The 25,467-nt window shown below is 42.2% G+C and overlaps 3 protein-coding genes across 4 annotated transcripts; all 3 read right to left on the bottom strand.

Moving 5' to 3' along the window:
• Nucleotides 1-247: 247 nt before the first annotated feature.
• On the bottom strand, nt 248-2,044 carry LOC311039540 (achaete-scute homolog 5-like). Of its 2 annotated transcripts, none has more exons than XM_084049483.1 (3): nt 1,896-2,044; nt 1,337-1,420; nt 248-1,072 (listed from the first exon to the last, which is right to left on the bottom strand). In XM_084049483.1, the coding sequence occupies exons 1-3, from the start codon at nt 1,920-1,922 to the stop codon at nt 518-520; spliced, it is 666 nt and encodes a 221-aa protein (XP_083905609.1). In that variant the 5' UTR covers nt 1,923-2,044; the 3' UTR covers nt 248-517. The 2 variants fall into 2 exon arrangements, with proteins under 2 accessions (XP_083905609.1, XP_083905608.1); XM_084049482.1 differs by having other exon boundaries at nt 1,337-1,442; nt 1,906-2,044.
• A 1,528-nt stretch (nt 2,045-3,572) lies between these two features.
• On the bottom strand, nt 3,573-22,332 carry prdm4 (PR domain containing 4). The gene is made up of 17 exons (XM_084050464.1): nt 22,291-22,332; nt 20,693-20,747; nt 19,091-19,206; nt 18,625-18,813; nt 17,771-17,940; nt 16,566-16,666; nt 16,246-16,322; nt 15,147-15,379; nt 14,714-14,900; nt 12,148-12,297; nt 11,875-11,993; nt 11,524-11,609; nt 10,506-10,633; nt 8,904-9,081; nt 8,105-8,451; nt 7,291-7,459; nt 3,573-5,864 (listed from the first exon to the last, which is right to left on the bottom strand). The coding sequence occupies exons 3-17, from the start codon at nt 19,203-19,205 to the stop codon at nt 5,483-5,485; spliced, it is 2,631 nt and encodes an 876-aa protein (XP_083906590.1). The 5' UTR covers nt 19,206; nt 20,693-20,747; nt 22,291-22,332; the 3' UTR covers nt 3,573-5,482.
• A 2,157-nt stretch (nt 22,333-24,489) lies between these two features.
• LOC311040151 (ribulose-phosphate 3-epimerase-like) lies at nt 24,490-24,972 on the bottom strand (the record flags this gene model as incomplete). The annotated part of the gene is made up of 1 exon (XM_084050246.1): nt 24,490-24,972. One exon carries the CDS (start codon nt 24,970-24,972, stop codon nt 24,490-24,492), a length of 483 nt encoding a protein of 160 aa, XP_083906372.1.
• Nucleotides 24,973-25,467: the final 495 nt, after the last annotated feature.

Below are 25,467 nucleotides of genomic sequence, written 5' to 3'. Positions count from 1 at the left end.
CATCAAATGCATAGAAATTGTCATCTAGGATCATCGGTAAACCATCATCAGTCTAACAGTAGAATATCAAAAAAATAAAATAATCTGTGCATTGAACTATACACACTATAGGATGCCAGGTCACTGTTGACCGGGCATAAATTACATTTGAGTTCTCAAATTCTGCCTGAACCAGACCCGACGTTTTCGGGCTCCATGAAAAAATATTAAAAAGTTTTATGAAGTTGCCATTACTATTATATGTTCGTTCTCTCACTCTGCTATAGTTTGAGCCACATGGCGCTGCCTACTGGCAATCTTTTTTGTCTTTTTTGTAATTGTGCGGGCAGGCCCAGTTAGGGCCCGGGCCTTACTTTTCAGGCCCGTTGAGAACTCTACTTTGCATAAGCCTGCAAGGTCGTCGAGGCTAGGGCAAGATATAAAACAAAAATGCAAATGGGGGACCGTGGCCTAATGCATATCAAATTGGGGGTCTTTGCAATTAAACATCTTGAGAGAACCACTGTTTCACAGTGTTCTAATAAGCATTTTCTCCACAGTCGCTGAGACTAGTTTTGGACTCTCCATCACTATTGCAATCTGTCCTCTGTGGCACAGGTGTGCGGTTGCGTGCGTCTCCGAGCGACGTCTCCATGGCGCCGGCGGACACGCTGAAGTCCAGCAGGCTCTGGAGGTGTTTGATGTAGTCGATGGCCGCCCGCAGAGTCTCCACCTTGCTGAGTCTCTTGTCCTCCAGCTCCTGTGGGAGGTGCTCTCGGAGACGCGCGTAGCCCTCGTTGACGCAGCGCACCCGGTGGCGCTCCCGCTCGTTCCTCTTTCGAATGAACGCGGGCTCCAAAGAGTAGTCCAACATGCCCAGGTGTCCGTGGAAGCCGGGGAAGTAGGCCAGGCGGCCTGCGGCGAGCCTCTGCCCATGGACAGAGTCCGGGTGGCCGTGCGTAGGGTCCAGGTAGGCCGCGTGGAGATGGAAGGACAACGGGAGTCCGTCCACGTAGGATACCGTGTCCAGACGTCCCGGTTTGGCTGCGAGCGTCCGGGTTTCGAGCTGGCCGTCCCGAGTCCCAACAAATATCTGTAAAACAATAACAAACTGGTTTTCAACATTCACAAACACATTGCCCCGGTTCCCACCTCAATTAAGATGATACATAAATGTTTAACATCTTCTGTTGACAGGTGCAGGCACACCGCCGGCCTGCGCAAACAAATGTTTTGTCCCCCATCCTGATGAAAATGCCAGACGGAAATAAAAACATTTCAATTCAAAACAATGTAAAAAAAACAGTGGAAATAGCAGATCTACAAGTTCATCTTGGTGTTTAAAAATAATGGTCACCCTAGTGTAGGCGGCTCTGCAGGGATCCATGGAGAGGTTGTCGTAGGCCAGTGGTCGTGCGTATGGCATTCGATCTATTACGTCCTCGTCAAGGTGAGACATCATTCTAAAGATAGAGAAATTGGTTAATTGATTCACTGGTGAGAAAGTTGAGAGGGGGAAGTAGGGCTGCAACCATTAATCGAACAAATCCATTTAATTGATTATAAAAAAATATCAATATTCGATCATTTAAGAAAATAATTAATTAATAATTGATCCCTATTTTGCACATATCATTAATATGCAAACAGTTTGAAAATGTTTTTTTTACATTTTTATTTGTGAAAATAGCCACTCTACAAGCCAGCTATTTTCACTATTTTTGCAGGACACCATCGTGCGACGAAGTATAAAATGGCGCTTAAGTAGTTCATCAATTTGTTGATATATAAAATATACAGGTATATAAAACATGCTTCTCGATTATTCGATTCATTAAAAAAGTAATTGATAGAATAATCCTCAAGAAAATAATCCATATTTGCAGCCCTAAAACAATGGCTGATCGTTATTTTACCGAAACGTACCTGTTCACATGCCACATAGCCTCTAATCATCTTGTTTTTCCTCTGTGTATCGGTTTCTCCCCTTAGTTTCCTTTGCTTTATAGCCTTAACATTTCTGACGTGTGTACCTCTCCACAGGTTAACGTTAATCTCAACAACGGCATGCTGATGACTTTGTGACAGTCAAGCTGAAGTTCAGTGTGGTTATACTGCAGGAGTTGGTGGGTGGGAGATGTGCTGCAGGCTGTAGCCCGGCCCTCTGAGATCTGAGTGCTGATATGATTCTCATAGTCTGTATGCAATCCCTGTCTGCACACACAGAATACTGTGACGTACTGTAGCTGTAGGTAGGAACATTGCACATATTCATTTATATTATGAGGTGAAAAGAACATAACGTTTAATACTATTATTACACGTTTATTTAATTATCCAAGTTAATTACTATTATCATTATTACTATAACCATCATTATTGTAATTATGGTGCGTATTATTGTCTGTCTGTTTGTCTGTTTAAAAAAATATATATTATTATTTTTACTATTACTAGTCTTATTACTTTTTTGCTGTTTTGTTTTTTGTCTTTTTTCTTGTTATGACCTTGGTGGGGGGTGGGAGGGTTGGGGAAATAAGATGTCGGTTACAGTACAATGTACACGTATGTTAAGCGTCTGTTGAGCTTGTAGATCGGCTATTTTCACAATGCTTGCCTCTTTCTTATGTAATATTTGACAATTTGGCCAATTTGGTATTAAACTTAAGAAAACTTTAGAAATGTGCAGATACCCTGTAAGAAATCAATGTTGCACATTAAGCTCATCTTGGGACCCCCCAAAATAATTTGGGGACCCCCAGTTTGTGAACCACTGGGGGTCTCACCGGTTGGCCAACTAATTGGCAAAACTCTTAAGATGTTTTATTATTATTAACATCTTTATTGATCTGATGTCGCATGATGTCCTTTTTTTCTTTACAACTGGGACAATGGGAGTTTTCATTGTGATACCGATAAATAGGAACTTAATGTTAGTTCCATAGATCCAAGCAGGAACACTTTCAATTAATTGAATTGATCATTAAAGGGGTAGTTCACCCAAAAAATTACTTATTGTCTATCAATTGCTCACCTCATGAAGCCTTGAATTCATGGAGATGTTTTGTTTTTGTCGAATTCCTAAGCCAATAATTTGATGACCGGGTCATCGGTCAATAGGAGAATCAGTAGGAGACTCTGAGACTCCACCGGTCATCAAATTATTGGCTTAGGAATGTGACAAAAACAAAAAAATGAATTCAAGGCTTCATGGTGTGTAATTGATAGAAAATCATGTTTTGGGTTAACTACTCCTTTTAGAATAAACATCCACCCATCTGACCACCTAACGCGGCAGCTAATTGGATGGTACGCAAACACTTTTGAGATTTTCAAGTGGGCCCTAATCAAGAAAAGGTTGAGAATCACTGGCAATACAAGGTAATCAAGTGCATGGCACCTCCTTACCTTCAGGACAGGATCCACCCCTACACTTAGATCAGCTAACACAGGGAAGAATCATTTCTCCCCCCAGGCTGGCTCCCAGGCTGTGGAACCCCCCCCCCCCCCCCCTTTTTTTCTTTTTTTTTAAAGGCACAAAATATGATCATGATTAAATACAGGACCTATAATTTATTCAATATGTGTAAACAAAACAAAACAAAATCCATATTCTTACTCTGTTAAGAACATGGCATTTGCTCTGTTACATTATGCCGCTGATTTGCAAATAAATCAATATTGCCAGGCATTCACTCTGCTCTAACAGTGAATAAAGAAAAAAACAAACAAAGTAATAATTATATAAAGAAGATAGCTTATTTTAACATCAATAACATGACGAGTCTTGTTAGTACCGGGTCTTTAAAAAAGACAACTGTATATCAGATCTTAAAGTCATACAGTATACTGTGTAACATTCATTTTAGTAGTGTTTTTGGCGACACCTCTCATAGCTCCGTGTCATTAATGCATTTGGCTAGCTCAAAAAAGAATGCTACAGGTTCCTAGCGCCCGACGACATTTTGTAACGTAACAAGTTGTCCAAAACGGTATTTATTAACTTTAAAGACATAAATACATTTCTGGCACATTTCTGGTGCCTATGTCTATATGCCGCGAGTGTGTCTGCCTCAGACAGAATAAAAAATACTAATAGTGTTTAGAGGAGTTGTCAAAAACACATTTATGTGGAAAGATTATATATATACTGTAAATATATATGTGTTACAGTACATATGAGAAACCAGTACAAGTGAGAAAAACGGAATGGGGGCGCTCGTTTTTCTGGCAGGGACGTCGATCAGCAGGTCCTGTCGGCCCCAGTTTCCCCAAAACGGGCGCTCCCCGCTCCGTTTCTCTCACTTGTACTGGTTTCCCACATGTATTGTAACATACATATATACACAGTATATAAACCTTACAAATACAAATCTTTAATTTCATTCAAAAAGTTACACTCAGTATGACTTTAAGACCACAATACAAGTAGCATATCTATTGGCTTATACAGGAACAATTATCTTAAAAGCATGGAGAGGCTGAAACCTGCTCACACCACATCAAGACACACTGAGAGCTTGTAGATCGGCTATTTTTCCAGAACGATTGCCTATTTTCGGGTGGGCTGTTTTGTTATTTTCACCTATTATGACAGGTCCATAATAGGGATGCTAAGGTTCGGCAACTCACCAAAAATATGTCAAAACCGACATTTAGCAATAACCGACTTAATCTTGCTCATGTAATGGAGGTTAATGGAATAATCGAGAACCAGGTTTTTTTTCTTTTATACTTTTTTGTATTTCTATCAACGAATCGACACAAGAATCTGAATAGATTTTTTTATAATCAACTAAATCTATTAGTCCGAAGAATCACTTAACCCTGTATTATGCTTCACTGTATAATGGTGGCGTACCAAAAATAGATGAAATAACCGATCTACAAGCTTGTTGCATTGCAGAGCTTGTAGATCTGCAATTTTCACTATATAGATGTGTTTTAATATTCGTTCACTAATCACAATCGAGGCAAAAGTAATGAAATAATCGTTATAATTCATATCGCCCAGCCCTAGTTCATGTGGTTAAAAAAACAAAGCCATGATCTTTCTATAAGTTTCAATTGTTCAGATGAATCTTCGTTAATAATTGTTCATTCATTTGGCAATGTACCGGTAAGTGAAACAAAGGGACAATGCAGTCGTACAAAAGTCAATAAATAAAACCTCTCCAGAGGCACAGTGTGTGTGGTCCAGTGGTTCTCAAAGTGGGGTCCAGGGACCCCCAGGGGTCCACAACAAAATTAGTTAAATCACTTTAACCTTATTTCCTACTTAGGTTATTCGAAAATAGCAGACCTACAGGCTCGCAGGTCTGCTAATGTCGGAGAAAAAAGGAAAAATTGTGAATAATTCGGAATAATGTACTAAAATGTACACACATCTTCTCTTATGGGCGTACCTGACACAAAATCTTTTCAGATGGGGGTCCGCGGCCAAATGCATATCAATTTGGGGAGGTACTTGACATGAAAATGTTTTGAGAACCACTGGTGTAAGTCAATGTGATGGCGACAGCGACTTTTCAGAACTATATCCCCCCACGTCTAAGCCACAGTCCTCATTGCTGGCCGAATCGACTAGTCCCTCCACCCCTCCGCCTCTTCTGCCATCTTCCTCCTCTTCCTCTTCTTCTTCCTCCTCCTCATCTTCCTCCTCCTCGTCGTCGTCCGGTCCTTTCCGGGACCCCCCCCTCTCCCTCTCGGCCTTGGGGCCCTTGCATATTTTGAGGTGGCGAGTGAGGTGGTACTTGGTGAGGAAGGCCTTGTGGCACTTCTCGCACACGAAGTCTCTGCGGCCCTCGTGAGAGTTTATGTGCTTCTTCAGGTGGTTGGTCTTCAGGAAGAACTTGTCGCACTTGGGGCACTGGATTCGACGCTCGCTGATGGGAAAGGAAAAGTTCTTACCATTACAACCAAGATATCATCGCTGTCGGGTGGAAACCTTGTACTGTCTGTCCAAAACGTGTTACTTTTCAGGAAATAGTGAAAATAGCATATTTATCGTGTCGCATTGTGAGCTTATACAGTAGATTGCCTATTTTCCAATTTTTAGCAGCGCTAGCCGCTCTATACCTGACTTTGTCCGTGTGCGTCAACGTTCTGATTGGTCAGGTGCGTCAACAAAGTGATTGGTCAAGCTTCACGTGACAAATGGCTATAAACACATTATAAACACATATCGATGACAAAATGTATCAAAGGCGCCGCTACCTTCACACAGGGTGTGATTTTTTAATTCTACACTGTCATACAACAAACCGGCGCTACTTTTGAAAATGTTTGTTGCCTATCATTTTATCGCCTTATATTCCCCCCTATTTATTATTTCATAAAAATCTGTCATCTTTTATAAGTGATTATTTTGATTAATTGTTGTAGCCCTACTCGAATCCCACTTGTTTGTGTTACCAAAATAAGAAATGTCACACAAGTAGCAAAAATAGCAGATAGCACTGCAACGGGTTGTGAGCTACTTTTGCTATTTTTGAAATGTTTTGAACGTGAAAGTGGTTAAGTGTGGGTTTCATGAATCCTGAACCAATGAAAAGTGTTAACAAGCTTGTAACTAAATAATAACTACATCCATTGGAACACAGGTTCTTCTTTCGATTTCCTGAAAAGTAATTTTTTTTTTACCAGCTCAGTGGCCTTGTGGTTAGTGTCCACCCTGAAACTGGGAGGTCGGCGTTCGATCACCGGTCGAGTCATACCAAAGACTCTATAAAATGGGACCCAATGCCTCCCTACTTGGTAGTCAGCATCAAGGGTTGGATTGGGGGTGAGTCCCTGCGACATACTAGCGTCATGTCCAGGGGTGTACTTGTACGTCAAACCTCCTCACGCTACAGAAACAGGAGATGATGAGCCTCATGGCTCGGCAAGGCTACTTACTTACTTAGTTTTTTGACATACTAGGTTTCCACCCGACAGCGAAGATTTCACAAGGGCTTGGAGCGCAAAGGGCGCAAGTGAAATTTTCAGAATCTTACAGATCTTTTCATCGATTGTGATTATTTAATTAAAAACATACAAACTATTTTTAAATACATTCCTATAAGCCTAATCTGTATACAAGTATAGATTGCTTAAAAATATTCTAAAAAAGCCTTCTAAATCCTGACCTTAGTTTTCTGAAAAGCGTCCAATATTTATTCAAAAACAATTCATGTTGCAATATACTGTATATAGAAACAACTACACACAGAGGTGTTCCCGGCTTGAAAGGTACAATAACGTATAGGTGTTCCAGGTCTAAATCTTAAATAGATTGACACCGTGAGAGAAAGGTGTGGTAAACGAACGTACTGCGTGTGAGAGAACATGTGCTGTCTCAGGTCCTGTTTCCTGATGAAGGCCCGGTCACAGAGGTCGCATTTGAGTTTCTCGGCGCCGGTGTGGATGACCATGTGCGAGGCCACGTGCGATTTCTGGGTGAACGACTTCTCGCAGACCGTGCACCGGTAGTTCTTCTGTCCTGTAAGCAGAAAACATAAGAATGATGTGAAGCATAGCAGTGACCTGTGATATAAATCAGTGTTTCCCAAGCTGGGGTCTGGCGCCAAAGATCAAAGAGTAGGGCGTGATGCCTTGTCTGTTTGGAGGTGGTTGGAGGTCATTTGAAACAAGTTGCACAAAATCATAACTTGCAATTTTGGGTCATTATATACGTAAAGAATAGTCCAAAATGTATACATTTTTTCAAGATTTTTCAGAAAGTTTCAGAAATAGCGACTCACAATGTGTTGTGATGCGACGCGCTGTGAGCTTATATATCTGATATTTTTATATATATCTGATATTTTCAACACTATTTCCTAGAGTTCAGGCCGCGTCAGCCCTCACACACAATGTTTATTATATCGTCTCTGTCAGGTGGAAACCTCATATGTTCAAAACTTTTACTTTTCAGGATTCAAATTCTAAGATAGCAAAAGTAGCAGATAAACAAGCTCAAAACGCTGTGCGCCGCAGACGCTTTTGTGGCGCTGCAGTATGAGTATGGGCGTCAATTTACAAAAACAAAAGGTTTCTGCCCGACAGCAACAAAACAGTATATAGTGTACAGTATGTATGCATATGATGTAAGTCAGGACAGGCCTAACTGTGCGTCCATCCACACCTGTGTGAATCTTGAGGTGCATCCGGAGGTTGCTGGGGTCGCTGAAGGCCTTGCTGCAGTACTCACACTTGTGCGGCTTCATGCCCACGTGGCCCATGAAGTGCACGTTGAGCTTGGTGGACGTGCTGAACGCGCGCGAACACATGCTACACTTGAACTTCTTCTCTCTGGCGTGGTGGTGGCCGCCGGAGCCCGGGGCTCTGGAGCTGGTGCCATTAGAGTTGGCGTTACTTCCGTTACCGCCGCTGTTGCCACCGCCGTTGTTGGAGTTGTGGGTGTGGCACGGCCAAGGGGAAGAGGAGGAGCTAGACGTCCCGTTGGTCAGTTTGTCTTCCTGGTGTGTAGGGCTGTCACAAACCATCATGAGCAAATGTCAATATAAATGCAAATGATTGCGATTAACGATATTCATTGTGTTTTTGGCATTGAACCTTGGAAAATTCTCTTTGGCCAAAAATGGTAAGGGGCAGACATGACAAATAACTATTATATACAAAGAAATGGCTGACAACGACCGACACCAATCAAAATAAATAATGTACTATGGCCAGAACAGGCCATGCGTTTAATCATTTATACTTTAATATGTATCTTTTCAAATAGTGGAAATAGCCAAGATACAAGCTCACGACACGTCGCATTGTGAGCTTGTAGATCGGCTATTTCCCGCTATTTTTCAACAGATTAATTCATAGAAATGAATGAAAACTGTTCTGATTAGGCAAAAAAACAACAATTGCGATTATCTCAAATAACTGCAATCACACGATTATTATGTAGTAATTTGTGGCAGGCATACTGGTGTGTGTGTGACGGTGGTTGATCTTGCTGCTGAGCGTGCTCCTGCTGCTGCGCGGGGCTGTGGCTCCTGTGAGCAGGAGGCGGGTTGTGGCTGCTCAGGTGGGACTTGAGCTCGGCGAAGGAGGAGCACTCTTTGCCACACTGGCATATCTGGCCCTCGGGCACCTGAGGGACGCCTGAGGAGGACGCGCAAAAGTGACAGGGAGGGGTCAAAATGTCAATTCTAGGGGTGCAAACAGGCAAGCGCGTAATCAAACTACTCGATTATTTAAAAAAATATAATAATAATGAAATAATGAATCAATCTATTAATAATCAATTTCTATTTTGGGCATGTTATAAGTGAACATACAGTTCTGTATTATATATAAAGATTGCTAGCTCAAAATAGCTGTATGAGCTTGTACATCAGCTATTTTCAACATTTTTGCACAACACCATTGTGCGATAAAGTGAAAAATAAGAGCGGTTAATAGATTCATTGATGTATAAAAATATATCAATATTTACCAAAAACGAGATTTTCGATTATTCGATTCATCGAAAAAGCAAATGATATAATAATCACTAAGTAGCCGTGAGGGAACGTTAGCGTCGTCAAATTATGTATATTTGTACTATACAGGGAGTTGTACAGGAACTATACAGGTAGTACCATCCAGCTCCTGTAGCTGGTCAAAACAGTAGGGCTGCACAGATGTAACATTTATGGCCGATATCGATAACCGATGTCAAGTTTGTCAACATTGCTGTTATGGTCAATAACCGATATTTACCGATGTCGAATATCTGTATAAAACTAGATCAAATGTTGTCCTTTCTGTAAAAGGCAATGCCTCTTTATTCCAGTAGTTCCAGAACTAGGGATGCACCATATTGAAATGTTGGCTCATAACCCAACATAAACAGCTTAGTATTTTTTATGTAAAAATGCTCCAACTTGTTGACCTTTTGAAAGCTTCCCTGGAAAACACCGGTTGAATCTGCAGCCTTCAATCATCACAAAAGACTTTTTCAGCTTCACATTCAAACATAATTATTCTAAAATAATATACTGTATCGGCTAAAACCAATATATTACACCAATATTTGATACCGATAATTCATTTTAAACCATTAAGACCTGGAACGCATCTGTTTCACTTATTGATTTGAGCTAAAAAGCATTATTTTACACTTTGGCTATTCAAAAATAGCAGATATACAAGCTCATAGCGCGGCACCGAGTGCCGCGCTACGAGCTTGTAGATCTGATATTTTTGAAAAATCGCGAAAATGTGTGCAAATTAATATATTTATATTATTTTAAAGCGAACATTTTTAATTCAAATCTTTGCTTCTGGGGGTCCCTGGAACAAAATATTTTTAGATGGGGGACCGTGGCCAAATACCTATCATGTTGGGGGTCCTTGACGTGAAAAAGTTTGAGAACCACTGACATAGTAACATAAGTTTTTTCAAAAAACAGTTAGGATTTAGAAGACATTTTGTAGAATCGGCCTCAGGTCTTAATGGGTTAAGGCCAACACGATACCGATTAATCGTGCATCCCTAGAGAACAGAGATTGTGTGTTCTGTTCAGAGTGTGTGGCAGACGCACCCATCAGGCTGCAGTAGTCTCTGCTATAGTAGAAGACCAGCTCCTGTTCGGGGTGGATCTCTGAGGTGGTGCAGAAGAACAGCTTGCCGTTGGCAGGGTAGGCCACCAGGTTCTGCTCCTCTCGCGTCCTAAACAAACACAAGCAGAAACCTCTTATCTCCACATTCTACCTTTTTCGTGTTTTTCCGTAAATCAACGGCCCCACTTGATCACACTACAGCGTCGCACAAAAGCATCAAAAAGTAGCAGAACCGCCAGCTCGAAACGCGACGCATTTGGAGCATGTCGATCTGCTGCCGTTTTTTTTTTACTTGATTCCTGAAAAGTAACAGCCAGGGGCATCACGGCCATCCACTGTGCGTACGACACGACACATACAGTGATTGCGTACGACGCGACACCCTCACTCTCACAGATCCGTGATTTCATACCCCCCACTTTTTGAAAAAAAAAAAAATATATATATATATTTTTTGATAATAAATCGGTAAAATCAGGCAAAAATAAGAATTAAATAACCTAACCCTAAAACCGAAATAAAGTAACCAAAACACGAAAAAAAACTAACAAAATCCGCCAAAAAAACTTTTTGAAAATACAGAATTTGTTTACATTTGACAGTAACAAATGTTTTTCACGCTTTTTCAAAAATAGCAGATCTACAAGCTCATAGCGCGGCACTCGGTGCCGCGCTATGAGCTTGTATATCTGCTATTTTTGAATAGCCAAAAGTGTAAAGTAAGGGGTATAGTCCACCGAAAGTCCATCCCCCCACCTTCTGAGAGCCTGTGACGTCCCTGGTAACAGCTTTGGTCATATGTAAAAGAAAAAAGAAATCCACAAATTTAAGGCTTCATGGGGTGTGTAATTGATAGAAAATACGTAGGTTTTTTTGGGTGAACTACTCCTTTAAAGTAGGCCATACCAGCCCTGACACAAAATGTAGTTTTTGAAAACAAAATGGCATACACCAGAGGGTTAAGGGACATCAGACATAACATGGTACAATCATGCTTACCTTGCCTTACGGACGAACATCATCCAATTGCACTCGTTCTCATCGGTGGTCACAATGCAGAACTCCAGCACATTGTTGTGGTACATCTGAAACGGGAAGTACAGGACTTACTGTTTGTTATTGGGAGGTTTAACTGCAATAATGCAGGGACATACATGTCCCCCGTGTCCCTCTGCTTCTAACCCCCTTAACCAAACAGACACACGTTGGTCATTGCAGGGATCGAACCAGGGAACGTTTGGTTACACGACATGCATTCTGTCCACTAATCATTATTTTCATCTACTGTGTATTATGTCTTAGGCAGATAAACAACACGTTGCAGTTTGTACACAAGCCTGTTGCACTAACCTTCCATATCTGCGGCATGTCTTTCTCTGGCCAATCGGAAAGAACCACATTGCTACAGTGCTGCCCAACCATTGGTCCGAAGCAGGTCCTAGGAGAAATGATGTCCCGTGCGAACACGCCTAACAAAAAGCATCCCAAAGAACACCCAGTTAGACCTTGAAAAACGACAATATGCCTGCGTCACAAAGCTGAGCCGTTTCTTCTTCTTCAGCCTAGTCATCTAACCGCCACATATTTCCTATGTGTTTCAGACCTGCTGTGGTGTGGTCTTACCGAGCGGCTCGTCAGCCACTGAGATGCGGAGGCAGAGCAGACGGGGCAGAGAGAGGCGGGCCCGGCTCTGGATGGGCGCGTCGGGGATGAAGGTGACCGGGCCGTGCTCCGGACAGTCTGAGGTATACGAGCGCTCGCACAGAGTGCACCCTGGGGGGAAAAAATAAAAAAAAATCACAAACAGGCACGTCTTGAGTTTAGCTCAGTGTCAAGGAACCCCCGTAAGAGAGGTTTTGTGTTAACAACATTAAGACCTGAGGCCGATTCTACAAATGCCTTCTAAATAAGTGGTTCTTGAGAACTTTTTCGTGCCAAGGACCCCCAAATGAATATGTATTTGTGCCAGAGGACCCCCACCCCTGAGTTAGTCTGCTCTTACAGATGGTATAGATGAGTTAGTCTGTCTCTTACAGATGGTATAGATGAGTTAGTCTGTCTCTTACAGATGGTATAAATGAGTTAGTCTGTCTCTTACAGATGGTATAGATGAGTTAGTCTGTCTCTTACAGATGGTATAAATGAGTTAGTCTGTCTCTTACAGATGGAATAGATGAGTTAGTCTGTCTCTTACAGATGGTATAAATGAGTTAAGGCAGGTACACATTGCAGGACCTTAAAGTGCTCGGGGGGTCATCTGATCGTTAAGCATAACATACTGCAGGAGTTTATTTCTTGAAATCTGTCATAATGTCGTTGTGGTTTTCACAACACGATTGATCCCCGACAAGGGCTGACACACTGTAGGATAGTTCACTAGGATGCTATCTCCAGAGTCAGACCCAATACATACATTTGTGTTTATTCCAATTCATTTTAATCGACGTATCCTGTGATATGCCTCTCCCCCCCCCCTCTCTCTCTGTCTCTCTCTCGCACGGCAAGTGCGCTGATTCCGCTGTGACAGAGTTGCCATGTCCGCTTATTATAAGCGACTTTGGGATTGTTTTTCTGTAAAGTTGCTTGAAAGTGTAGTTGCTTTTTTGGCCTTGTTTCCTAATGTTGTTTGAACCAGTTGTTCTCAAACATTTTCATGGCAAGGACCCCCAAATTAATATTTGTCCGCAGAGGCGCAGACCTCCCCCTTCTGAAAATATGTTGTGCCATAGACCCCCATACAAGATCTGTGTGGATTTGGAAAATACTCCACAACCCCCCCCCCCCCCCCCCCCCCATGTCTTCTTTAAATAGCCTATCTACAACGTGAGCTTGTAGATCGTCTATTTTCAAGTATCCAATGTATTTGTATATAGGCTTAAAGTGCTCATAGTCGCTTTTGTTGGGCTTGTTTTCACAAACTTGGTTGCTTATTTATCTCGCAAAATCTGGCAATACTCACAGACTACGAGACACACACACACACACACACACACACACACACACACACACACACACACACACACACACACACACACACACACACACACACACACACACACACACACACACACACACACACACACACACACACACACACACCGCTCGCTCTCTGTGTCTTTCTCTGTCTCTATCTCTGTGCAATAGTCTCAAATAAACAGCCCCCCTTTGAGCACGCTTGCTCACTCTCATTCTGTTTTATAATAATATTTAACTTAATACAGGACTGGACGGTAACTGTGTGGGGGATCTGTTTGTTGTGGTCAGGTCCACAGACCTTCCATAGCCACGGTGGCTGTAATGTGCTCTCATTGGCTGTAGCGTGCATCTCCTCGCAAGGTGCTCGCAGCCCCGTTCATAGTGTATGATATTGTCTGTTGTCCTGTCCCAGACAGATCTGAATATCTAACAATTTAGTTATCTGAAAACGGTCGGAAAGCCGTCGCAGAGCGGAGAATCGCGGCCACATCGTGTCGCGGAGCCTTTCACACACAGCGAGCATTATCTCGCCGATCAAAGGCCGATCTGCGTCAGGTCGGGAGGTTTTGTCGGCGAGCGCCAAAAAAGGTCGGCGACAGCAATATCGGACCTAATGTCCTGCAGTGTGTACCTGGCCTTAGTCTGTCTCTTACAGATGGAATAGATGAGTTAGTCTGTCTCTTACAGATGGTATAAATTAGTTAGTCTGCTCTTACAGATGGTATAGATGAGTTAGTCTGTCTCTTACAGATGGTATAGATGAGTTAGTCTGTCTCTTACAGATGGTATAGATGAGTTAATCTGCTTTTACAGATTATAGATGAGTTAGTCTGTCTCTTACAGATGGTATAGATGAGTTAATCTGCTCTTACAGATTATAGATGAGTTAGTCTGTCTCTTACAGATGGTATAAATGAGTTAGTCTGTCTCTTACAGATTATAGATGAGTTAGTCTGTCTCTTACAGATGGTATAGATGAGTTAATCTGCTCTTACATATGGTATAAATTAGTTAGTCTGTCTCTTACAGATGGTATAGATGAGTTAGTTTGTCTCTTACAGATGGTATAGATGAGTTAATCTGCTCTTACAGATTATAGATGAGTTAGTCTGTCTCTTACAGATGGTATAGATGAGTTAGTCTGTCTCTTACAGATGGTATAGATGAGTTAATCTGCTCTTACAGATTATAGATGAGTTAGTCTGTCTCTTACAGATGGTATAGGCGGGGACCATGTTCTCCTTGTTGGAGCTGGAGTCCTCAAGCTGCAGGCTGGAGTTGACCAGCACCAGGTTGCTCTCCGGCCCCAGGGACACCTCGGCCGTGATGATGGGGGACACGTTGACCGCCTCCAGGCCCATGCCCGCATGCCCGTGGAGGGACACCGGTTCCAGCTGGCCCTGCATGCGCATAGTAGGGTTGTCACCATCAAGACAGTTTGCTTGACGATTAATTGTCACTAATTTTTCGCGATTAACGATTTAATTGTGTTTCTGGCACTGAACATTGGAACACATTAAAAATAAAATGCGTTGTAAGCTTGTACATCTGCTATTTACGCTATTTTTGAAAATGATAAATGTATACAGATGAATGGAAGCGATTAATATCAGGCGATCATGTAATCATAATTGTGAGAGGCCTACCTGCGCGGCCATGGAGCCCGTAAGCACCACGCTCACCACGCCCCTGGCAGCGTGGAGCTGCTCCTGCACCGCACCGGGGGCGTTGCCCCCAACGCCCCGGCCCCCCATGTGCTCCGGCTCCATCACCACGGGCAGCTCCAGGACGGGGGGTCCGCCGTGGAGGGGGGGCATCACGCCGGAGGACGTGTCAACCCCGGCCATGCCCTCGTGGGGCTGGGGGGGCCTCCCTCCGCCTAGGGTTGTCATGACATTTTAGTTGATGACTAAATTGCCACACAGATAATGATTAAAGGGATTCTAGGCAACATTAAGCCTAAATTAAAAAAAATATATATATTTATATATTTTGCATTTTTCCCCTCTATCAGCCACTACATAATGATGCTGGGTGTTTTCCTGCATTGAAACACAGTCCTCTTTCTGAAATCCGTATTTTCCCTACTGTTTATGTTTGTCCGGGGCGTAAATTAACGCACGCATGTGCGCGTCCGTGTCCGTGTGAACCTTTTACTTTCGGTTTTAAAACATTCTCAAACTTCGTTTTTGAGGCACAGAATTTACTTTTAAGATAGCGTTTGGATAGAATTTAGTAGTTTAACTTCATATATGTGGTCAATTTATCATGTAAGAGCCTATTTAAAAATAAAAATTCAGAGAACCAGCAGGGGCAGGCAGTAACACGCATTGGATCCGAATAAAGCAACCTATTTTCGGCATGGCCCCTTCAGAAGTCTCCTTAACTCTATGGAAGTCCCTCCTGCGTCACCCCCTGGTGGTCGGGGAAACGAACTGCTGGAGGCAGTTGCCGTCAATCCCTTTAACCATTTCAATGGGCTTTTGGCATTGGACTTTTGAACATACTGTATACTTTTTTTTTTGCTTTGTAAACAATAATTGCACAGGTGAGATGACAAACAACTTAAATACCAAACAATTACTGACAATGACTGGTACCAACAATCAAAAAGAATAATGTACTATGGTCAAAACAGGCCATATACTCAATAACTTAAAAACAAACATTTTTCAACAGAAAAAAAGATTATCTCCATTAATTGCGATAAGGCGCTCACGCAACCATTATGACAAGCCTTTATACCTCCGCCCAGCTGCTGTTGGGGGTCGGAGACCGTCACCACACACACGCCTTCCATGTTGGCCAGGTCCTCGCCCATCCTATCAAGGGGACCAAGGATATTAGAAACCAGTGGTTCTCAAACTTTTAAAAGGACCCCCATAACCATTGGGGGCCCAAAAAATATCTTAAAACAAAAAAACTTAACAATAAAGCATTTTCACAAAATAAAAACTAAACTAACCATCCCACTTTAAAAACAAATGATAACAAATTGAAACGTATAATCGTATGTCAAAACCAAGTACAAATAAAAAATAATGACAATTCTAAACAATAATAACCTGTCAGGGGACATGGGGCTGCTGACGCGGGACTCCATGGCCAGGCCTGCAGAGTCTAGTTCGTGAGCGCCACCCTGGTGGAGGTCCCCCTGGCTGCTGACCTATGGTAGACCACATGAACCTTATTAGGGGAGCAGTTTATTGACATAATCAATAAAATCAATTATTTAAAAAATTATAACAATCACAATTATTTTTGCATAATCATCCGAATGGTTTCCATTCATCTGTATGTATTCATCTGTATACAAAAAAAATCACACCCTGTGTGAAGGTAGCGGCGCCTTTGATACATTTTGTCATCGATATGTGTTTATAATGTATTTATAGCCATGTGTCACGTGAGGCTTGACCAATCACTTTGTTGACGCACCTGACCAATCAGAACGTTGACGCACACGCAAGTCAGGTATAGAGCGGCTAGCGCCGCTAAAAATCACACCCAGTGTGAAGTGAGCGGTGTTATTTAAGGTCATCACTTAAAAAAAAAGTTTTTTTTTAAGTGCGTGGTGCTATTTATAGTAGATTATGAATTTCATCATGCGTCTCGCTAGCCAATCACAGAGTGGTCTGAACACTCATCAGCCAATCACAGTACAGGGAAAGACACATTTTCACGACGGATGGTCATGGGTCGCAACCCCACATATAGGAGCGGCTACACTGGCTTTGTCCGTGTGTCCGTATGTATGTATGTATGTATGTATGTCTGTCCACAAACATTGATGACAACATCAATACGGGGGTAAATACGGGGCTCATCAAAGGCACCACTCACTTCACACAGGGTGTGATTTTTAGCGGCGCTAGCCGCTCTATACCTTTAGGTATAGAGCGGATCCTGCTCTATACCTGACTTTGTCCGTGTGCGTACGTCAACGTTCTGATTGGTCAGGTGCGTCAACAAAGTGATTGGTCAAGCTTCACATGACACGTGGCTATAAACACATTATAAACACATATCGATGACAAAATGTATCAAAGGCGCCGCTACCTTCACACAGGGTGTGATTTTTTTTTTGTACATTTGGAAAGTACAAACTACATTATTATACATCTACAAATACATCTAATCTTGGGATTCCTTGATATAGAAACATAAGTTTTCCAGAAACTGTTAAGAATTAGAAGACATTAGAATGGGTCTCAGGTCTTAATGTGTTAATGGCCCAATAAAATGCCATGATGGTGACGGTGAGCCCTACCTGTCGAGTGTCCAGGGGCACCAGGCCCTGTTCCAGCGGCCCCCCGGGGCCACTGTAGGGGTCCATACCTGAGGGGTTGTTGCTGGACACGGACAGGGTGCCGTCCATGTTGAGGCTGCTGGGATGGATGTACTGAGGTGGAGGCCGGTCCGCCAGATAGGACAATATACCTTCCCCAGGACAGAGACAGAGACACGGCGTGACAAAGAGTAGGATACCGTTTACTAGGGGTGCAAATAGTTAACCACTTTAACCAGAGTCCCTCAGAGCTCAATACTAGTGTCTTTTGTGTTTTCTGTTATTGTGGGGAAAGCTTTTGCCGAAAATAGCCGATCGACAAGCTCACAACGGGCTTGTCGATCTGCTATTTTCTGCGAAAGCTTTCCCCACAATACCGATGCCGATGGGTTTAAGTGGTTAATCAAAATATTCTATTTAAAATATATATAAATAAATAAATAAATAAATAGTTTTAATGAAATCGATTTTGGGGACGGAATTAGAAAATAGCTGATCTACAAACATTGCATCATGAGGTTGTAGATCGGCTATGTTTCGTGTTTTTCAATTTCTCAAAAGTCAAAGTAAGCAGTAGATTATTATCGCTAAGAAAAGAATCGCTGGTTGCAGCTCTAATAGTTAAACGCTGTACTATAAACGCTGTGCTTGTATTATTTGTCTACAAATCTCCAAAAATAGCCCATCTACGAGCTTGATGCTTGTAGATCTACTATTTTGGAACGCTTTTGAAACATTCCGCTTATAGTGAACAAATACATGCCCAAAGTAGGGATCAATTATTAATAGATTGTTATTTTTGTTCACTTTTCAAGGAAGTATGGCACCCCCCATACCTGGCAGTATGTGTCTGAAGTAGCTGCTCTCTAGGTGGGGGTATGGAGGTGGGGGCAGGGAGTAGTTCCTCTCCGGCAGACCACACATCACCCCCCTGTCCCCCAGGGGGCCCATGGGCAGCATGAGGGACAGCGCTGAGGGCAGAGACCCCAGGGAAGGACCCAGGCCGGGGATGGTCACCGACATGCCTGCAAAAGTTGACACCAAGGAATAAATAACATAGTGGGTGGAAAGGGACTAAGTGCATTTACTCAAGTACTGAACGTAAGTACAGTTTTGAGGTAATTAAGGGAATTAGTCAGTGGCCTAATGCACTTGCACTCAAAGTGGGGTCCGGGGACCCCCATGAGGTGTTCGAGGGGGGGGTCCGCGGCTAAAATACAAATTAATTTGGGGGTGAAAAAGGTTGAGAGATCCAGTGTCAGACAGAGCCACGCTGTAAAAATGCAAAGGGCCGAACCTTACCTGGCGTGGGGAGGGGGTTGTGTGTGGGGGAGGTGGGCAGACCCAGGTGGCTGGCGCTCACAGAGGGTACGCTGAGCTGGTCCATGCCCACAGGACTCAGATTCATGTCGTTCATTCTAGAGAGAGAGGAAGGGGTTCAAGGTTTAAAGGGATAGTTCACCCCCCCCCAAAAAAAATTGATTAGTCACCCCATGGAGACTTGAATTCATGGATATTTTTTAGTTTTTTGTCGCATTCCTAAGACAATAATTTGATGACCAGCGGACCGGTAGGCAGTGGTTCCAGTAGGAGACACAAAGGAGACTCTTTGTGTCCCCTACCGGAACCACTGCCGGTCATCAAATTATTGACTTTGGAACCCCCTCAAATAAACCAGAGGGTCCCTGGATCTCACTTTGAGAACCACTACAATAATATGTAAGGCAAGCAATACTGTATGTATGGTTGAATTTGTAATTATAAAATGTTTTAATGAAGCCCAAAATTATATAGATTTTCTCAAATCTATATATATATAGTAATCGCTAAGGAATCGGACCGTTAAGAGGGAACCTTTTAAAAACCCTACTCGCAACGTATTTTTCAGGGTGTGACACGACGCAAAACAATGTATAAATCAGGCATAAATGTGATGTAACACAGCCACCTAAATGTATCACTAGTAACTACAGTTTGGTTATCTCTGTACGCTCTCTCAGTTAAATTAACACTGAGAATAGTACAGTGTATAATGGGAGGCGAGCTCCCAGCGCTCCAGGAACTGTACAAAAAGCGGTGCGTGGTCAAAGCCAAGCGCATCATCAAGGACAAGCACCATCCAAGTCACAAACTGTTCAAAACCCTACAACGACCGCGACCGGGCAAGGGGCCCTACCGCAGTGTCAAGAGTACCACCACTAGGTTCTGGTGCAGTTTTAATCCGGCTGCTGTCAGACTGCTGAATGAGGCACGAGCCTTGTTCAGCAGCCTGACAATAGGCGGTACTGTCCAGCTGGTCACAGACGTTTTTTGGCTCTTCCTGAACACCTGTGGATTATGCCAGGGAAAAATGACTTGGACTTGGGCTCCTCCTTGGACATACCTGTGGACTACACCGGGTACAAGTGACTTTCTTTTTTTGCTCTCCCTCATGGAGCTACTTGCGGATCATACCAGGGTCGGTCCACTTTAGGTGGATTATGCGGTTGACACGCGATGACTTTTTTTGCACCTTAATCCCATGTATAACGCACTGACTTTTTTTGTCTTTTTATTGTGCTCTTTTTTTCTCTAAACACCTTAACGTCCATAAGTATATCATGCACAGTATACATACATTGCTGCTATGCTCAGGCACCTTAAGTCATTTTTTATCTCAGGTACTATTGTAAATATGTAGATAACTTGTTTGGCCTTTTTTGTTTGATCTCCTTCCCACTTGCCCTCCCTCCACCCCTCTTCTTCCTCCCCCCTCTTCTTTCTATGGAAATAACGTTGCAATGGGAACGATGTACAAAAACGAATTTCACCCACTTTTTTACCTTGTAAACCTGTGATGTGACAATAAACCTGATTCTGATTCTGTGTATCTGTACAGGACAGATACAAAACATCCTGAGGTACCTGGATTCAGCAACCGGTGTCCATCGACGTAAAGGGTGTATTCGAATGGCTCACCCTGCAAATAACAAACACACCTTTATAGCCTAAGGCTTAAGCCAAGTACATTTTGTGTCCACACATACAAGGATTTGATTTGGTAAAAGTCTCTCTATATATAATAATAATAATGAGAAGTAGAAGAAGGGGAAAAAAATAATGAATAGCAATCATCTGTGAATTGCCTATATGGAACAGTTTAAATGCATGGTAATCGGGTGGAATTTTACTGTAGTAATACATGTTGCAAGCATGATTAAATCAGTTATACAGAAATATACATTAGATATTGCTCTGCATTTGCAAAGCAGAACTCAACTACTCGCTTGGTATTAGTAGCCAATGGTATGGAGGCAAATCAGTGGTTCTCAAAGTGGGGCCCGAGGACCCCACGGGGCCTTGAGGGTGGCCCTTAATTAAGCATAACAATCTATTTAACAACTTTAACCCTATATTATACAATGGAACAATAGCAGATCAACACTCATTTTCAACTTGCTATTTAATAAATAAAAATAAATACATCTTGAAAATATGTGAAAGATTTGGAATATTTTTAAAACATTTTTAACAACACATATCTTGTTTGGGGGACTATGGATATATCTGGCACAAAATATTTTCAGATGGGGGTCCGCGGCCAAATACATATTAAAATATTAAATTAGGGGGCCTTGACATGAACATTTGAGAACCACTGGCACAATAGGCTACTATCACCTCTGGGTGCTTCTATAAATGTGTAGCCTTGGATCAAGTCTATCATAGATGTAATTTTATCGAGTCTGACTTTTACTTTCGTATCATCGATATAATGTAAAAATCAATAAAATACGTCTTCAGTGGTGTTAAGTAACTAAGTACATTTACTCAAGTACTGTACAATTTTGAGATATTTTTTTACTTCACTGGAGTATTTCTGTACTTCTACTCCACTACATCTCAGAGACACATATTATACTTTTACTCCACTATAATTTTTTGAAAACGAGTTACTAGTTATTTTGTAGATTTGTATTATCATTACAAAACACACATTAACCACTTCAGCCCTATATACATTTCAGCCATTTGAAAATAGCAGATCTAAAACCTCACAAGCTTATAGATCTGCTATTTTCTGCTATTTATATACATATTTTACACTTGAAAACTTGTGAAATGGGACATTCTGCATAATGAGTACTTTCTACTTTTGGTACTTAAGTCCATTTTGATGCCAATACTATTACTACTTTACTACTAGCACATTTTTAATTCTGGACTTTTACTAGCAACAGAGTATTTCTACATCGCAGTATTGATACTTTTACTTAAGTAAAATATATGAGTACTGTTTCCACCACTGATATAGTCTTGATCCCAGGCTAATACATGTGTATATCAGTCGAAATAGCACACGAATGTACAAACAACCTGCAGCTAATGACCAAAACATCAAGCAGAGAGCTACTGACAGCTACACAACACACTCACATTAATGCATCAGCCTGCCTACAAGACGAATACATTCATCATATCCATTTATGAGCAGAAACATACACATGAAAACAATAACATACCAAAACAACAATACATCTCTGAACGGGGCCATGACGCTAGTGGCTACTGAGCAGCGTTGCCAGATTGTGAGAGAAATAAGCAACCAGGTGTATGAAAACAAGCCCAAAAGAAGCGGCGGGTGGCTATTTTCAAAAATATTTTTGGGGGAATTTTGGAATATTTTTTGAAACATTTTTAACAACACATTAATCTGATATGGGGGTCCCTGGCACAAAATATTCTTAGATGGGGGCCCGACGGACAAGTACATATTAATCTGGGGGACCTTGCCATGAAAATGTTTGAGAACCACTTGTTTAAACAACAATAGGAAACAAGTCCAAATAAGCAACTACACTTTAGAAACAAGCCCAAAAACCCGCAACCCGCTACCCGCATTTCCGCAACTAACCAATATTTACAAGCCACTTTACAGAAAGACAAGCCCAAGGTCGCTTATAATAAGCTGACATGGCAACACTGCCGTTGTGCCGTGCGTCCGTCACAAGCGAGGAATCGTGGGAATTGTAGTTTGTTTCCCCCCTTTCTTTTGTCCCCCTCTTGTGGTTCTCAAAGTCGGGTCCGGGGACCCGACCAGCGTCCTGCCTTGAGGTGTTCCACTTCCAGGGGGCCCCGATGCAGCAATATGAGTCAATCATAAATCAAGTTAACGACTTTAATCCTATTTTACATGATCGCTAATTTTGTGTTGATATTTGTGGTTGATATTTGTTATTTTAGGTGGGTTTCAGTGTTTTTGTATTTTGTGAGTTATGTGACATGCTTCGTGCTACATGTATTGGTACTATATCATTTTATTGTACCATTAATTTGTATTTGGTGTTGCAGGACTACATTGCGTAAGTGTTTTATTACAGTCAGTCTTTTTTTTTAGCAGACGCTTTTATCCAAAGCGACTTACAATAAGTGCATTCAACATAGGTAGGGAACGAAACAATCACCAGAAGTCAGAAGTTTTTGCATTTTCTGCAAAAACAAGCAACCAAGAGTATACCTAGCGCTAAAGTAAAATAACTCTTTTTTTAGAGTTAAAAAATAACTCTTTTTTTAACTCTTATGTGTAGCCTATATCCTGGGTTTAAGTTATATTGTGTTTACTTGTATTTCTTAATACCATGTGTTGTTGTTATGTTTTCTCCAGACTGTCTCTCATTAATGCCTTATATCCCTATGGTTTATCCTGTGTGGTTGTGCCCCCTAGTGGACTGCATTCATTCCTGCACAGAAATTCAATTCAATTCAAAGGAGTTTCATTGGCATCGAGGCTTTTGTGTTACTTTTTCCCTCTAGGTCATGGGCCCACACAGGGCCCACTCACTCGCTCTGTCATACAAAAATAACCAATCTAAAATGTTACCCCACATCAATGACATTATACCTGCATAAAGAAAAACTGCAAATTCTTAAAGGCTTTGAAAGTCCTATACTTTCTGTGATTCGTATTCCCTATCCTAAATCAGCTTTTAAACTGCTAGGATTTCCAAGTTAAGGCATTACTGAGATGACTTGTATTATAGGGAGGATTTGAGCCTTGTTGATGCTGATTAGATGGTGTTTTTACAAATGTATTGTCCTAACCCACTACCAAAATCAATGTAGCATTCTGGGGTGTGCCAATTCAAAACTGGGCAAGACTTCACAGCATGATGCTGTTTTATTGATGTGTTATTATGCTATGTCTCTGAACTTTGATTTCCAATTTTACGTTAGTTTGGATTCTTTGCTGCCAGGGATTACCATGGGTTTGGAATTACTGCCTATGAATGTGACTTGTGAACTGTCACAGTTGAACTGTGAATGCTGTTCTAGAATTGAGCGTGAGTGACCCTGTTCAGTTTTACTAACTGAGCCTGTCCACTTTTTGATCCCTATAATCAGTACTTGAGCTTTAACCACATGAAACCCTGGCAAACCGTACAGTATAGAGGCAAATTTGCAAAAAATAAAAATAAAAAAAATGAAAAGATTATTATTATTATTATTGACATTTTAAAAAGTAGTGAAAATACACTTACAAGCTCAGCACACATGGCAATACGATATGTTGTGAGCTTGTAGATCCGCCTTTTTCGCTATTCGCTGTACAAGTACAACAACGTATAGGGCGTAAGCAGTTCCTTTAAATCACAGAACTGTCCAGAGACTGTCCCCACGGGCTGGCTAAGGGGCATAGCTACGGGATCACGGCCATGTGGTTATCAGCGCTCTAGCGAGCGTTTCTGAATCGCTTCGGCCACCACGCTGCGAAGAAGAGCAATGACGGCACGAGGGTCATCACTACCAATCACGGCACTGCCCGACACGATCATGTTGGCCCCTGCTTCGGCACACTTGTGAATGGTGTCGGTGCCCACGCCTCCATCCACCTCGATGTCCAGCATAGGGAACTGGCTCCTTAGCCAGCTGACCTTGGGCATCATGTCCTCCATGAATGTCTGTCCTCCAAAGCCAGGCTCAACAGTCATAATCAGGGCCATGTCAATCTGATTAGCCCATGGCGCAAGCTCGGCAACTTTAGTATCAGGCTTGATTGCCAATCCTACCTTCATGCCACTCTCTCTGATCTCCTTGATGAGCTTCCCAGGGTTGGTGGTGGCCTCCAAGTGGAAAGTATACTGGTTGGCTCCTGCAGCAGCCATGGGTTTCACCCATTGTTCTGGCCGAGAGACCATCATGTGCATGTCAAAAAATGGATTCTGGCCTACAAACTTTCTTAAGGACTCCACCACGGGATGTCCAAAAGTGATGTTGGGGACAAAGTGTCCATCCATAACATCGAGGTGCAGATAGTCGGCGCCGCATTCCATCATTTGCACACACTCGCTACCCAAGCAGGAAAGGTCACTGCTAAGGATGGACGGACCGATCTTTGCATCGTATGCAGTGATGGTGCTGCCTGTCGCCATGTAGTCTCTCCGCTTGACACGGTTTAAAGTCTTGCCACGGGCCGCTACAAACTGAATAAACTGCTGAGCAGGTCACACCCTTATAAACACATGTTATGATGTAATGAAGCTCATTTCGAATCTTCTCGGATTGAATGGCAACAGCTACAAATCGTTGGGTGGACACCTTATCAAATGTGTAGAAAAGGAAGCAACCAAATGGACCCATAAGGGTCAAATGGTACACTCTCAATGGATTGGAGTCCCAAGGATAACTAGAACCAGGAGACC

This window comes from Gymnoscopelus microlampas (assembly GCF_963454915.1).
Source record: "Gymnoscopelus microlampas genome assembly, chromosome: 23".
Classification (NCBI taxonomy): Eukaryota; Metazoa; Chordata; class Actinopteri; order Myctophiformes; family Myctophidae; genus Gymnoscopelus; species Gymnoscopelus microlampas.
Note: the sequence above shows the minus strand (reverse complement) of the source record. Positions and strands in the feature narration are given on the sequence as shown.